Consider the following 17,504-nt stretch of genomic DNA (forward strand, 5'->3'; position numbering starts at 1 on the left):
ATTTGGGGTCAGGTTTCCTCAGTTCATGTTTAATTCAAAATTAAACTGATCTGTTGTAACAAGGGCATTGGAGTTTTCACATGAATATCTCTTAATAACAGAATGATAAGGAAAAAATAAAAAAGGGAGTTAAAGAAACAAAAATTGAAATTACAGCATCAGAAATACAGCTATAGAATATACAGGATAGAGAATGACAAATGAGAAACAACGCTTAACGAAAACGTGCAAGTATACAGGGTAAACGTACAATGTTCAACAGTCACAATCAGGACTGCTATTTTTTTTTTCTTAAAAACCCTTTAAGAAAAAACATTATCTGGTGTCTTATATGGCTTCCAATGTGTACCCCTTGTTCTGTTAATCATGTCTGTTTGCAAATTGTATTAAACGTTTCTTTCTGATTTGTAAAAGTGTTGAATAGCAACCCAAATCTGTCACAGTGTTTGTCTCTAAACTTCAACATGTTAGATAATCACCAAACTGTTTAATCCAGGAGGAAGTCAAAGTGGAACCATTTATCAAAACCAAGAATCTTCTTGAGAGCTCTCATTAAACCTTAGCATGTAACAATAAAACAGCATGAGGTCCCTATGATGGAAACAGAAATGTCTCTTTCTGTGTAACCCTTATTCAGATACAATAGGAAAAAATCGAATGAACTTTCTGCATCCCCTGTTTGAATCTAAGCCTTGTGGTGTAGATGGTGCACCACTTTTCAAGTTGCCAACTCCATTTCAATCAATTTATCTGTTTTTTTACACTTGCTTAATCCAAGGTGAGGTTCTCAGGGGACACACAAACTATAACAGGAGGTCTGGACACTTCTTTAAAGAAAGTAATGATTGACAGGCCACCAGTCCGGAACTTTGAAAATTGATTCATTAAATCTGTTCAGCTGTCCTAGTGTGTTTGTGAGTATATGAGAGTGTTTCTAGATGGTGGTGTTTTCTGGTAGAGATTCCCTCTCAGTCATTGTCATTGTAAGATTTAGTCCATATAGATATACAGGAAAAGTAAAGGTCCTACAATGTACTTAAGACTAAACAGCTGGTCTTTTATTTATTTTATAGGTTATTGCCACAAATGCAGCCTTTGTTTTTTCCCTTCAGTGGCCACAGTTGAGTTCATTCTTTCTGCAGCCTGGTCCATATTTCTTGATTATTTTACCATCAGAAAACATGATATGAGTCGTGACAGACTAGTTATACTACTCTAAAGAAGGTTACTGCGTTCCCGCATTACAGCTGCAAAGTGATCTGCTCAGCCAGCCGACTCTGATATAAGCGCTCAACTGTCTCCACTTATTTTTCAGAATAGCTAAAGATTTATGTTGCCCTTATTCATAAAAATGAAATGTGACATTTAGCTGTCAGAGGCAATCCATAAATTAATTGTAAAATGTTTTCCAAGTCTATATAGTACAACAGAGGTCTCTCTCATGACCCCAAATAGGATTAAGCGGGTTTAAGAAGGTTGCACTATGTTATGTTACGTTATGTAATGGCAAAGTGACAGACAAGAAAAGTGCAAAATGTAAGAATAATTTGAAAGAGACAACTTTGAAATTGAATCATTAGAAAGAAAGAATGTTCATACTTTGTAATGGGTTATCCAAAAAAATAAGAGTAATATAATCAAAATAACAAGATGGTGTACCATATTCAAAATTAATCGATTGCATTGACAGACAGTGAGGTCTAGCGGCTAAGGTTTTGGACTAAAAACCACAAGAATCAGGAATCAGTCTGTCAGCAATCTGAGTTTATTAATGTTACTGGTAGAAGAATTGAAACAGTGCTACTTTCTTTCATTTCAAAATACCTTGAAATTGTAATCAGTATGTCTAGTAAGTTTTTTTTATTTCTCCAAATTTTATAACATGGAGTATGTATCGTTTCTAAGTAAAAAATGAACGTCTGGTTTTCATTGGAACAACATGTTTTGACATCGCTAGATCGTGTTTGGAGCATTTCTGGAAAGATGTGCATCCCTGTGTCTCTGTGTGTACGTGTTTGGTAAAAATAACATTGGACTATGTAACTTGAGAAGAAATGGGTTGATTCTTAACAAATTATTTAGACGAACTGCACTTGATTAGTCTTAAGAGCAGCAATTTAGCTTTGAGCTTTTAAACGTCAACATTTTTAAATCCAGCACCAATAACATCCAAATAACTGCTCAGAAGTTCACAAAATTTGCCATACACATTTAAGCTTTGAAAGAAAGACTCTTGTGAGTTTTGAGTTCAACACAAAGCTTAAGCGTTGTGCTTTTAAAATTTTCCTACACAATAGTCCCAGTAGCTAAACTCTAATTACAAACAAAAGTTGATTAGATTTTATGCCTTTATTACATTACAAAGATATTTATTTGTTTGTGGTAGATACTTACATTTATAGGTTAAAAAAAAACAAAACCTTTCCTACTTTGAAGTCTGTACCTGGCACCTTCAGTTTTGAGGTGGTGCTGCTAGCCCCATGACCATCTCAGCTGCGTGACAGAAGGTCAGGGTTTCCTGTTCTTCTCCTTAAATATTTAACATCTTAAATTTAAACAAGCCTGAAGAAAAGGAGCTGACACCAAATGCATATAGTTACCAAAAAGTCTCAATATCTTTAGTTAAACTTTTAAAATAAATTTGCCTTTAAAGCAGACTAGAATGTATTGTATGTATTTTACCAAATACAAACCATATGCTACACTCATATTGTAAATATGGAGAAGGTTGTGCACGTCAGTTATGTGTCAAAATACGGAGCAGGTTCACACATGCTGAATTGGTTTACGGAAATAAGAATGAGTTTGACAATCAATAGACTGAAACGCTACTTGCTACAAGATGACGTAAAAAAAAAAAGGTTTCTACAGTACAATACAGAATAATAAAAATACAAGTTCCAGGAACTAGAGACAGGATAAAATTTATGTAGAAGCTAAAAGAAATGAAGGTACATAGGCACAAAATCTATCATCTGAGTTTCCATCCTGGTGAGAATGGACTCTGTAGCCTCTCCTTGCCAGAAGGCCAGAGCAGTTAATATTCAGGAGCAGAGTATGTCCTATCTCAGGCAGGAGCTGGACATGCCATACTGGCATCCCGTTGGGACTCAACAGAAGACCCTTGCCCGCACAGGAGGTCAGAGTAGTGGATAGACTAGCATAGGTAGCATACTAAGAATGTATGAACTTCTGGTGCACTGGGTGGAAGAATTCCTAGACCGGTGTATCCAAATCTAGAACCACAGGGCATACTGGGAATTGTAGTCCCATTGACAGTCCTGTAAGTTTCTATGGGTGCTACCAAGGGGTGCTGCAGGAAATAGCTGTCCCTACTTTGTGAGGCTTTCACCTGACCCGGAAGTGCTTCCCAGGTGCAATGTGGCTTGAATAAAGGGGGCCAGGTAAATTGGAGTCAGGAGGTAGAGGACAAGACTTGCCTGGAGGAAAGTGGAGGAGATTCTTTATTATATTATTCTGGTAGAAAGAACCTGTAAAAGGTATTTTTATAGAATGAAATGTCACTTGATTTGAACCCTTGACTGTGTACACACACTTGTGTCTGGAGTCCAATGCTCAGGAGGGCCCCCTTTTGGTCACACTAGTGTCTTCCTTTCTTTTTGCAACTTCACTTATTCAACATCATATTGAATAATGTTCTTTGTTCTCAAGAGAATTTATTTGACATGGTTTAATACACAGTGTTATCAAATGGCTAATCATCACAGATAAAGGCCAGAAGACTGTACCACTGAACTTGTTCTCCATCTCTCCGGCACAGCATCCACAGCACTCTGGCCTCTCTCAATGCAGCATCACAAAGTGTGCTTACTGGGCCTTGGATCCTTTTCGCTATGTGGGTGGGCATGAATTATTCACAGCTTGTTCCTTACAATGCTTTCAAATCACCAGCATGAAAAGAACAATGTTTAAATTCATTTTTTAGCACTAAGCAGCTCCAGCTACTACCTGACAACTGTATTTTAATAAATAATTTGAAAAAGGAATCTTGGTTCCGGACATGTAGCGTGCCCTAATTTCTGCATATGGATCATGTACACTGTTGCTATGGTAACTGCCCTCTCCCTGGCAATGTGGGAAATGAAGCCACCTCTTTAATCTCACAAATGAAATGTGCATCATAATTTTCACAATAAGAAGACACAAGTTTATGGCATTTAGATAAAAGAAAAAGTCAGGGGCATATTGTTTTAAACATATGGGGCAGTTAAATAGAAAAGCAAAGTCCACTAAGAGCTAATAATCTAAAATATTCCAAGGCTTTGGGGAGAATATACATGTATTAGTGGAAGATGCTCATACTGAGTCATGAATGCTTCAGCAACTCAAGGTTATTGGATTCAAGATCACATATGACATTATAAAGATCAGCAAATTCTTAATAAAGGCATACTTTAGCTTTGGGCAATACACAGTATAAATAACAATATATCGGAACAGCAAGGACATTGCCTCTGCGGAATTTGTATGTTCTATCTGTTGTCATGCGCATGCACTTGGAAGGCAGCTGTGAATTTCCCCTTGGGATTAATAAAGTATCTATCTATCTATCTATCTATCTATCTATCTATCTATCTATCTATCTATCTATCTATCTATCTATCTAGCTTAAGGGCTCTGGTGATGGTAGTTACTCTCCAAACCAGCGGTTGGCACTGTGTGCTAATGACTTCTCTCTTTCTCCCTCTGCAGAGCAGTAGATTGACAGTCATTCCACCTTTGATGTCACTTCTGTTATCTGTCCTCCTGGACCCTCCCCTTCCTGCCTGGAACCCATATGACCAGCAGTTCATCCATCTTTGATGTCATCAATATCTTTGTAAAAAGATTGTTTTAAACTTGTTTTCAATATATAGGGATCACAGACATGCCCCAAACCTTTTCCCGTGTCTGCTTCTTGTTCTACATTATGTCTGAGCAGGTTTTTTTCCTATGTACTCTGGTTTCTCTCCTATTTCTTAAAATATTCTGTACCTGCTGAGCTTATTGGCCCATACTAGTGAGTTCTGGGTATGTGAATCTGTGAGAGTGCCTTGTGATTGACTGGTACTCCAATACAGGGCTTGTTCTTGCATGGTGCCGAACACTGCTTTAATAGGCTGTGAGCCCAATGATATTAAGCCAGATTAAGCAGGTTTAGAAAAAGGATGTAGAGATGGTTTGATTGAATATATTTACAAAACCAAAGGGAGCAGTGAGGTCAACTGTGGCATTAAATTTCTTTAAAGTAGCTCTCTAGAAATTCTTTCTGAGTGGTGAATGATACCCATGGTGCATTTTAAGAGGTTCTGTTGCCAGCATATTCCATGATTTAAATATGCAGTATGATGGGAGCAATTCTCTCTACAGACCAGGTTGGTGTGAGCCACTATTAAAACCGTGTTGATTCTGAAGTCATACATCTCAGAGGTGTCATCTAATTCTAAAGAATTATCCAGGGCAGGAGACATGGATCTGAAGAAGTAGATATGTTATTATGGAAAAGTTATTACTTCTTCCAGAGTTTATTGTTGTGGTGTGAATACTATGGACTACTGACTGTTGTAAGATATGTTTGTTGCCGGCAGCGGTCAAGTTTAATGTTTTAATGCAAATGATTTTTTCTGCACTGATGTTCACAGTGCATGCACATGTTTAATGCATTTGCTGATCCAGAGCTTGCTCTTTGTGAACACAGACGTTTAGGCATGCTGCAATGTCAATGATGCACACCAAGCTGTAGTAAGCTAACATGTAGAACACATGTAGCATTGATACAGATGCTATGGTACAAACCGTGCGTAAAGAAATTAGTTTTTCTTTTGACTGTTTCTTCCTCACAGGCCACATTCTGAGTTTGTCTCAATAGCACCTTGTGGTGACCCTCAACTGACATACGTAGTGTCTGATTGGAGATATGGAGGTGCTGGACATACTTACTTACCTACTCAGTAAAACTGTTATGTCAAGGAATAAATAATGCGATACAAATACCTATTCTTATGTACTCATTTTAACATGTTAGAGAACACAAATGAAAATATGTTTAATGAGTGGCATGTTTATTTAAAAAAATGAAGGTGAACAGATACGTTATATGTTGCCCACAACCAGAAGTTTAAAAACATTGTGTGGGTAACTTGATTTGATACTTTTTTAAACAGTGTATTATATACAACTAGATTAATAATTAAAATCATTCAAAAATTATTTAGAATTGCTACAAACCCTAATTCTGTATTTGCCTCCGAATATAAAAGCACTTGCATTTCTGTTAGGTAGTCATCTTTACATTTTATTAGTTTTTTTCCATCCATTCATTCTTTATTGAATCCACCAATTCCACTAGAGCAGGGGTGGGCAAAGTCAGTCCTAGAGGGCCGCTGTGGCTGCAGGTTTTTGATCCAACCCAACTGCTTAATTAGAAAAACAATTCTTGTCAATAATTCAATTTCATGGCTTGCTAATACTTTAACTCTGCTATGTCAGGTCATTCTCATATCCTAGATTTTTTTTCCTTTCTAAGGATATCATCCAAATGATTTGTAGGCTAAAATGGATGAGTAATTCTCAGTCCTTCAGTTTCTTCTCTTCACTTTTCTTCCAAGTATTTAATTAAACCAAATAGTACACACTAAATCCACACAGGTGAAAATGGAAACAAGCTGAATGGAGAACTGCTGTCTTCTTTTATCATTTGCACCTTTTTGCTAATAAGGAGCAATTAAAAACTGAGACTACAGCTGTTTAAGTCTAAAATAAGCAATAACGGTTTAAAATTTTAATAAGCGAGACAAATAAAATGGTGCAGAGGTGATACCTGAGCAATAAGTGCTTCTTATTATGCAATTGGGTTGGAACAAAAACCTGCAGCGACTGCGGCCCTCCAGGAACGACTTTGTCCACCCCTGCGCTAGTGCCTAACCCGCTAAGGTGCAAAGCAGAAGTTCAATCCATACACAAAAACACAACAATAACATGAGAAAATGAGTAAAAAAAAAGAAAAGAATATGCTGCACCAAAAATGCCGAGCACCTTTAAAAAAGATAGAGACAAAGAGCAATGATATAAAAAAAATGCTAAAGCTTACCAGACAAGAAATATTGTCATCAGTAATAAGGACTGGTCAAAGGTTTCTGACCAAATGCTGCTTTATGCTAAGACTTTTAACATTCATCACAGCAGGCTAAAGCTACATTTTTGTATTAAAGTCACATTAATGCCATATTTCCTTTTTCCTTTTGTTGCTGTAATGACTTTAAAATTGCCATTTTGAAGAGTCCTGTCAATGTTAGCAATATTCATTTTAATTACCCCAGGCTCAGCCAACAAACAGTTTTGAACACAGTCTATGCCCTATGTGACTGTTGACTTGACATACAATATCAAGAACAAAAAGACGTAATGAAAAATAAACATCAAGGTCATCTCTATTCCTTTTTTTTTTGTAACCTTAAAAAGGAGAATAAGAGAAAATGAGTTTTTCACAGAATTTGATTCACTGAACGTTTGCTCCTGTCCACAGCACTGACATCCCATGTAGCAAACTATGAAGTCGGCTTCTGCACTCCAAATCCATACTTCTCAGGCTGCATTTTTTTGTAGTTATTTACTATTATAATAAAAAAAAACAGGTTTATTAGATAAATGATAAAAGGGAGGAATGAACAGATGGGATAATCATAATATTAATTAAACAAAATTAAAATAACAAAGACCTTTCTAGACGTCATAAAAAAGGTTCAGTATTTTTAAAGCTATCAGCTGTAATAGTTAAGTTGAAGCCTGTGTGCTTCAGAGTCTCTTAAGAGATGTTTTAAACTTACCACTGTTGTGAAAAAATGTATGTCTTATATATAAACGTCTACACGTGGAAGTGTGTGTGATGGTAGGCCTGGAAGAGAGAGGTGGAGTCGGGATAAGGGCTCCACATCCGAGGAAACAGAAAACTCGCTTAGCAGCTAATAACACAAGTGAGGCCAGCACATCAACAAAACAAAACCTCAGAAGAAAGACAAAGTTGCTTAGCTGCTAACATTGTCAAAATGGTATGCCTTTTACTTTTCCTCCCACCGCTGATCCACAAGCGAGGTGTGCACATTGGCAAATCGAATCCTCCGAGGAGAACAATAGTTTCTAGGGCCCCAGGCTTTTTACAGCACAGGCTTACACGGCTACTAAATGAATGACCATTTATGAATCCATCTATGCTGAAGACTTATTTAAAAATGACAGAACCACCTCACAACCCACCGCCATTTCATCATCACAGACAGAAATGTTTGCTCCAATTATTGCAAACCCCTTATAAAAAAATAAAAAAGCCACTAAATATTCTTTTGGATAGGAGAACTAAAATGGCTGCCAGCAGTAGGCCTCCAGCTCACATACTTTAGCTATTCTATTACTTTTGTAGTCCCTATATGAGTGACACATCTTTCTGTATTTTGCATGAGTAGGAGTGTTTGTATGGCATGTAACTAAATGTATGTTTATTGTATTTATTTCTAACTTTATTCCCTTGCATACTCAAATGTGTTAAATGTGATAGGGCTTTGTTTACTTGGTTGTTGAAGTTCCTAAAGTTGGATACTCTTATCTTTGACCTCAAGGCTACACAGGATTTCCCATATACCCATGGGTAAAGGGCGCCATGCCATGGACTGCAGTAAGCAAGGAGCCTGCATAGGCTGTAATTAATAAAGCACCTACTGTTGTCTGTTGAAAAGTGCAGTTAACATCAGTACCCCAGTAGGAATATACCATCATATCATCCTTCTCCTAGTCTGATGACAATGAAATGCTTTATATCTATCAATCACACTCACTCAGATGCAAGGTAACAATCTCAGAAAGCAGATAAAGAGAGCAGAGGCTTTTCAGTGTCCAGCAAGTAATGGATAATATGCAAGACTAATTAGAGTGCCGTTGATGCACACACACTAGGTATCCAACATGAGGTCAAGCTAAGAAACACCATGTAGAATCAAATTATCAAGGGCTAATCGAGATCAAATACATTTAGCTCTGCCATGCAGATCAAAGAAAAACAAACATGCAAGCTTACAAATGTCCCAATCTGCAATGAGCATGCCATCCATGAGCAAAACTCAAAGCCATAGTAATAACCTGTGTTTCAGAGTCGGGACATTAGAAACAGCCTTTATTTTGTTATTTTCTTCCATACTTTCCCCCTTTCCAAACTGTTCTTCTTTACTAGTTTTGAACTTTGTTTTCCCATTTTGCACTACATCAATGTGCACTCTGAGCTTCTACTGGAATACGAGAACTGCAGTCCATTTACTTGTGTGATCTGTGGAGTTTGTGTAGGCTGAAATTTACACTTGGAGTCAATAGAAGATGTACTTACTGCATGTAGAGTTTGTAAGGGTGTCCACGAGCCATTTACAATGTTTAGACCACTGCAGACCCAGAGTGTATTAAATTGTTCCATTTTGAAAAGATCTCCAAAATTTAATAAAAACATCAGCTGCACGATATTTTGAGTCAATCCCTATCTAATGCTATCAGGATGGGCACCAGCTCCCCTTACACCTATATTGATCTAAGTAGGCCAGAAAATAATCTGAGGGATAGATAATCAATATCTCTTTAAATAATGCAAATCTTTTTTGAAACTCTGACATGGATCAATGCTATACTCAGAACAGTTTATCATATTAGAGACTCTTCCTACCTTTTTAAAACATCAGTAATTCCTGTTTAGCATTTATTTGCCTATTTTAAGCAGTGAACGTTTATCAAATTTGAGACTTCAGATTGAACACTTATATTTGCAGTAACACAAATACAAAATCCATCTGTTTTCTAACCTACAGTTTCAGATAGATCAAGGCAAGGTCACAGAGGCTAAGAACCTCTAAGAGTCTGCTGCACTACGCAGAGGGTGGGAAGCAACCCTGGATGGGGCATCAGTCCACTTTAGAGCACACCCGTACACACTCTCCAACTCAAACGGTCACGCCAGGCCAAATCAGCAATTTCTCTTACAGTACTTACATATCTTTTGCACATGGGAGTAAAACTAGAGTATAAAATACAAACAAGGGAAGAATGGTAAAATTCTACACTGGGCCTGAGACTGGAACTCAAGCCTCAAGCTGTTAGGATGCAGCAGTGGACCACCCACTGTATACTGAACATAGTAAAATATCTAACTAAAATTCATAAGTGGGGTTCACCTGGACAGGTACTACAGTTTCTGATTAGATACAGCACAAATCCCTGCCTCCTTCTTAACAGCCATGTTTTCACATTTGTCCCCAACACAATTCCTCCCTTCATCAAGCCTTTCCCACTCTTCTAAACATAAAGTAAGACGGACTAGAAGGCACCGAGGACTTTAATATATTTCAATATAACAGTCATCTATCCTTACAATGCTGCCTTCACAGTGAAAGGAAGTCATAGTTTTACAGATGTCAGAAACTTTACAATAAAGACAGAATGTTCAGCCGTGAAAACCGTATTCATTTCCATTCTCCTAAGGCGTATACAGTAAGTAATAATGTGATCTGGAGTTCTCCATGGCATTACTTTCCACTTCAGTGCTAATAGTTTGTATGTTTCATGGATCTTCATGAACTGATATTTACATTTTGGCTGAAATTAACCCTTAATAAGCTTTCTTTGAAGTCATTATATCTTTTTTTTAGAACCAATCTTAATTGAATAAACTAGATTTCTAATTTCCTTCACAGTTTTGAATATTTTACTCCTATTTTTTATTTTACTGTACATTTACATAGGTTGCCTTGATCTTTCTTTATAGCTCACACGGAAGAGTCTAGGACTTTCTCTGCTGCTTTTCTATTCTTCTTGTGAAATGGATCGCCAATGTGACCTCAGAAGTTTATGAGTGACCATTTTCGACTTGTAGTCTACGCAATGTCTTATAATAACCACAGCATGTTATTGGCCTTTTTGAATTACTCATGCACTGAACTGTAGGAAGTGATAGGAAGTGACGAGTCCACTAGGACTTACAAGTCTTTTTTATAAAGTATACTTTCTACCTTTCTACAGTACCTCCAAACCCCTTATTGTGTATTTTTATGTTTACTTAAAGGACCTCGCTGACATTCCAATGTACCTCTTAATCCATCTAATTTAATCAATCTATCCATACATTGTCTAAATCTGCTCAATCCAATTATAGGCAGCCATAGCCTATCCTAGCAGCATCAGACATAAAATGTCCTCTCCCTGGATAAGCCATTACAAGGCACATATGCCTACACTCATGCACAGAAAGCCATTTTAGGGTCACTAATCCACCTATCGCACATGGCTTTGGGATATGAGGATAAAAGGAGAAAATGCAGAGACAAACCCACATAGACAAAGTAGCAAAGGAGTGCCTGAATGTCACGTTTGACATTGCCAAAAAATGTTGGTCACAACATAGCTTTCCCACAGTCTAAATCACTATTCAGTGTTCTGCAGCACATATTTCCCAGTTAGATGTTTTCAAGTTGTTTTCCAGCACTGCCTCCATGACTATCAGTGGCACAAGTTAACTAGTTTTAATTACTAAGGTTGGAATTGCGTATAATTTGCTAGGTTGGTAAAACAAGCATAACCACAGTTTGTACAAACAACTAAAATACCAGTTTTTAATGTTTATACACAGTATACTGTTTTAAGTCAAAATCTTCTCTAGAATAAATGTGATCCAGTCCTACCCATTCATTTTTCCAGCCTTTTCAATCTTTGCAGCTAATTGCTTTCTGTAAGGTGTTTAATATGAGCGTAATATTACCTGTGGCTACTGGCCTACTACTGACCTCTTCCTGATTAAAAGCTTCAGAAAAATATGAATTGGGGTATTTGTTGTTTTATTAATTATTAATCTCATGTTGGTCCTACTGAACATCTTCTATTCCTTGACTGTTCTCTTACTTCTAAAATACATTTTAGTGCTGACTTTAGTGCTCATTATTATTAGCATACCTTCCGTTATTTATATATATTGTGGACAGTGTCTTCCACTATTTATCACCTGAGGATACTGCTCATTCCATGACTTCTATTACTGTGCAACCTTTCCCTAATCACCAAGCCCTTGTAAAGTCTCATTAGTTTTTGTTGGAGAAACCCCCTCAGTTTCCAACAGTTTATACTGTAGTGCTATCACTATCGACGCATTGAGTTTTTATTAACCCATGCACTGTATTTCTGAACCCTCTTTTTATCATTAAAGGGCTGCTGAGGCACAAATCTGGGAAGAACAATAATCCATTATGGAGCACATTGATTTATACCGAGCCAGTTTTTGACAGTCCACAAGATCCCAGAACTGTGAAGAATCAGGACTAAACACTCTGCCAACATATCACCTTAATCTGATCACTGGAATTTTTTAAATATATTTTAGCAGATTTTTCTTGCTGTCTATGCTAAAATTAGAGAGGTGACAGATGGATGAGAAGGGATTCATGCAAAGCTTACACTAAATGTGCCTAATCCACGTACTGACTTCTGTTTCTCTTCAGCATCTTGCCATTTCTTATGAATTTGTTATGAATCCCAGGCGTTACTCAGGTCTGTTGTTGACTAGCATTGCAGCATTGGCTTGCCATTTTATCTCATCAGTTTTCTAACAGAGCTGCAATAGTGACAACATTTGCATTTATACTTCCTTCACATGCTGTACCTTGAATACAGCTGTCACTACTTTATGGAGGACTGCATACAGTAGCATATTAACTGGCCAGAGCCCAATGTCATGAAATAAATCACCGCTTTTACTTGGATAAAGAGAGTAGACTTGATAAAGGGAGTAGGCTTTCAATACTTAGTTATAATCACCTTAGCATTATTAAAGATAATTCAAATCTCTTACATAAGCATCAAAGGATATGCATTGGATAAGTGCACTTTACAAGACAGAGAATCCTAATATTATGCACATTTTACTCTGTGTGTGTGTGTGTGTACACATGTGTGTGTTGTGTGTATATTATTATTATTATTATTCTTTGACAATTCAGATGTCTTATTTAAGAGGAATGGCATACATTATTGTTACAGCTACTTTCAGTGCATTAAATACCATACACAGTTAACACCCAGATATGTAGTACTTATATGCTGTATATGTATATGATAAACATTAACATATACACTCACACATACATATGAATATATATATATACACACACACACACAAACAAAACACACATATATATTACATATATATAAAATATGTATTCTATATATTCAAAATCAACTTATGTGAAATTTGAAAAAAATGCTGTTATTATAAAAGAGAATAGGGGGTACTTAATGAATGTCTCTACTGCAAGTATCTTAAACTTGTAGATTGTGTTCTTAAAATATAGTTATGTAAGTGCAGTACAAGAAAAAAAAATCTATTAAATTAATAATAAATCCAAGAATGCTTTCAGTATCTCAGTAAGTCTGAACTGAATGTTATTGCAGTTTTTTCTTTATTACCATGCCACCTCTTTCACTGCCCATTAACAACAAGATACGCATTTTAAGAATTCTATACATGACAGTTTCTCCTGCTAGAAACACAAAAGGCACATGGCCATAATCAGCCTGTTTAGCAGAGTTTTCCTCACATCCCAATAACATATACACAGCCCCATCCACACACATTCTAACACATATGCCGTCTAAGTCAGTTGCTCCTAATCCCCTTGCAATGCCACTTAGTGAAAGGTCTGTTACCCAGAGGGAAAATGAGTAATAAGACTAAGCCCTGACCTGTGGGTTCTCCGGCTTCTTCCATGACTGGAGCCAGACGAGGTCCATCCATTACTGCTTGTGCCGTTGCTGCTGCTGCTGCTTTTGTTGCCAGATAGAAATGAGTTAAGTGATGCTGTAGTATGGGTGGGAGAGAGAGAGAGAGAGAGAGAGAGAGAGAGAGAGAGAGAGCAGTGCAAGAGAATGAAGCTCAGTAAACTGAGCTATGAAAAAGCAGCCCTAAGAGGTACTCGCTAAAAAGACCAAACACCAGTCTTCTTTAACAAGTGGCAACACTGAAGTCAAATAAAGACCCCACCCCCACACACCTCTCTCTCACTTTAGCCCAGCTCCTCTTAGATGTATTTAGAAACAGGCCCTCAATCCTCTCTCTCTCCCTCTCCCTTACCCGCTCCGTCTTCTCCCCCTCCCTCCCTTCGTCTCTCTGTCTTTCACACATGCATGCAGCTCCAGTGCCAAGCCAGTCTTATTTAACCTTAATAAGATCCAAGCCTTTTGGCTCAAGAGACTTAAATTAATTCTCTCGGACCTAATTTTTTACTCCTTTTCCTGACAATTGTGTTCTCCTTACTTAGGCAGGGCCTTAGAATTTTAATTGCCATTAGTCCAAGCTCTGATACCTAATGATACTGAACATTGTTGTCAAATTGCTCTTTTTTGTCATTCTCTTTCTCTCTCTTTCCTTTTACTCCTCACACAGCTGGTGCCTTTAACCATATGCTGTCCCTGTCTTATATGGGTAGCAGCTGGGTTTTGTGCACTTGCTAAAATATGCCAAAGGTAATGATAGTTTTTAATATGTCTGAAATGTGATGGGTTTGAACTGAATTATTAATTTGCCAGTGCCCAGCTGGGTCACAAAAAGAATGCTGATTGCGGATCTCCAAGCATTATGTACATACAAAGAAATAAAATTAGCAGTGATTACTTCATAAATTGTATGGCATCTGGTATTTGATAGCCAAGACAAAGCAAATATGTGGAAGTATTGTTAATTAAATTAGAATAAAAGCATCTTTCACTGGCTTAAAAAACTCTTGACAGTTTTTTTACAAGTATTCAAGTCTCCGTCCTACAAAGATGTATGTGTTAGTAGAGAAAGAAACTAAATTAGGCATGACTGAGTAAAGGTGGGTGCCACACAACGGAGTGACACCCTCGCCATGGCTGGCTCATACCTTACACTGCTTGTTGCTGGGATTGGATCAGGAGACTCTGTGAACAACAGAGCAGGCTAGCAAGGTAGAAAATAGGTTGCTGGTAGCTTGAATGATCACAATTAAAAAGTAAAATGCATAATCAGTAACATGAAAGTGATCTCCTATCTCCTACCCAACTGACGGACTGTGAGAGAAAAAGCACACAGTGAAAAATAACCTAGAACAGATATTTGAAACAAGAGCCACGATTAAAACATAACATGGCCATTTTCCAAGCATGCTTCAAAAATATTTCAAGACTCAATACTCATTATAGAGAGCGGTGCTTTCTGACCCTAAGGCTTCATTTTTGGATGGACAGTAGCTCTTGCACCCTTTTCTCACCTAACTGCATTCCTTAAAATATTGAAAAATATAAGCAATACATTCAAAAACTAGCATTGTATTTTTATGTGAACCATTCTGCTATCTTAAAATCAATACATGTAAAACCTGAACACTGCTTTCTGTATCCAAGGATACAGCGCTGACGCCAACACAGTGCGTGGAGGATTTATTGAGGCACAGGTATTGATGAGTCACAGCAGCACACTCGAGTACGGTACTTACAAGGCACCAAAATAAAAATATCTGCTTTACTCTGATTTCCTTTTAGATAGTGAACTTTTACAAACACAGAGTACTTGTACACAATGTCCACACATAAAATGGAATATATTAAATAAACCAAAAAAACAATTTTCAACATATATACAGTAAAAAGTGCATTATATATATATATATATATATATATATATATATATATATATATACATATATATATATATATATATATATTGTGGAGAGCAACCCAGACAGGCAGGCAGACACCGATGGTTCAAATCCACACACACGTTTATTATACATTTTCCAAACTATTTGCAACACTGCGCACAACCCAGTGCCCCTGCACCAACACCCTCAGTCCAGGCCTCTTTCAACAATGCCTCTCTTCACCACCTCCACTCCTCTGCTCCGAGCTCTGTCCTCTTCCACCTTTCTCTAGCTGATGAATGGAGGGAGGCGGCCCCTTTTATGTCCACCCGGATGTGCTCCAGGTGCCTCCAGATGAGCTTCCTGCGACACTTCCTGGCGTGGCAGAAGTGCCGCACGAGCACCTGGAAGCACTCCAGGTGTCCCTGGTAATCCTTCTGTCAGCACCTCTGGGTGTGGCAGAAATGCTGACGTCCAGGGCTTTTCAGGCATCTGGGTGCTCCCTGGCAGTATACATGGGCCCCTACAGGGTTGTTCTTCCATGCTCTGTTCCTGTGGTCCCCATACCAACCCGGGCGGCTGCCCTCTCGTGGTCCGGAGGAGGCGTAGTCCCTCCCCTGGTCCTTCAGGCATCCCGGCTCAGTACTGCCCCCAGCCGCTCGCCACAATATATACTGTATGTGTGTGTACTGTATATATATATATATATATATATAGTACACTTCTTTAATTTGGCTGACGCCAAGGTGACTTACAACATTTATGATATATTTAGTTACATTTGTTTTGGTTTTCCAATTGGAGCACAGGCACGTCAAGTGACTTGCTCATGGTCACACAATGTCAGTAGCGGGATTTAAACCCACAACCTCAGGGGGTGAAGTCCAAAGCCTTAACCACTATATCACACTACTTGCCCAAGGATAATCTCTAAGATTGGTTACATTTCTTGGGGTTTTTTTTCCCCCAGTTGGAGCACAGGTTGGTGAAAGTGACTTGCTCAGGGTCACACTGTGTCAAGGGTGGGATTCGAACTCACAACCTCAGGTTTTGAAATCCAAAGCCTTAACTACTGTACCATATATACATATATATATAAACTAGCCATGTGCGCCCAACTGCGTTGCGCATGTTAAAGTTGTCTGTAAAGGGCTCTCTGTTTAAACGTGGCTGCAAGTCGTGAACTGTGCCCTTCGTCACACAGCATTATGATTTTTTATAAAGGAAACAAAATTAAAAAAGAAAACCCTTTGATTTGATAGGAACGGCCTACTCGGAATCACTGTCCTAATAGTAATTATGTGGTGGTGTAGGAGCATTTCTGTTTCTGTCCATTCACAGTCCGTCTCATTTTCACAACGCTATCGTTTCCTCTCACGATGTCTTCTCAACCTTTTTCCAATCGCACAGGTTGCTTTGTGGCAATCCAAAGAGTAAGGTAATATACACAGAGCAATGGTTATAAAAGGGGGACACATAGGTATCCAGACTCTTTAAAGCATAAATAGGGATCACTTCACTGACATGTGAGCAAGCCACGGTACAACTGTGAGACGCGCAGCACTCGCCGGCTACAACGTAACAATAATAATTTCCGGAACATGCTGTTACGTTGTCATTCATTTTACCCACTGTCTTTCTTTCATTCATATGTTACGTAGGCACGTACCTTTTATGTTCGGCAATCTCATTCTCTAACCAGGCCTCAGGAGCTAACCAGCGTAACACTGTCCACCACCCCTTTCGTTATTCCGGCACATTGTTGACATCCGTGAGTAACAACAACGCACTAAACTGGAAGGTGGTCTACGCATGTGTGGAACTCGCGGACAAAGA

At 38.1% G+C, this 17,504-nt stretch overlaps 1 protein-coding gene across 7 annotated transcripts in view; it reads right to left on the minus strand.

The window, feature by feature from the left end:
• The window catches only part of LOC120534012 (coiled-coil domain-containing protein 136), a 199,093-nt gene extending 185,051 nt beyond the window's left edge, over positions 1-14,042 (minus strand). For all 7 annotated transcript variants that reach the window (XR_005634664.1, XM_039761221.1, XM_039761220.1 and 4 more), the window contains exon 1: positions 13,756-14,042. Coding sequence is in view for 6 of the 7 variants with exons in the window: in XM_039761221.1 (XP_039617155.1) it covers positions 13,756-13,807 (52 nt within the window). In the remaining variant the exon portion in view is untranslated. The remainder of the gene's footprint in view (positions 1-13,755) is intronic.
• Positions 14,043-17,504: the final 3,462 nt, after the last annotated feature.

The sequence above is a fragment of the Polypterus senegalus genome, chromosome 8 (assembly GCF_016835505.1).
Source record: "Polypterus senegalus isolate Bchr_013 chromosome 8, ASM1683550v1, whole genome shotgun sequence".
NCBI lineage: Eukaryota > Metazoa > Chordata > Cladistia > Polypteriformes > Polypteridae > Polypterus > Polypterus senegalus.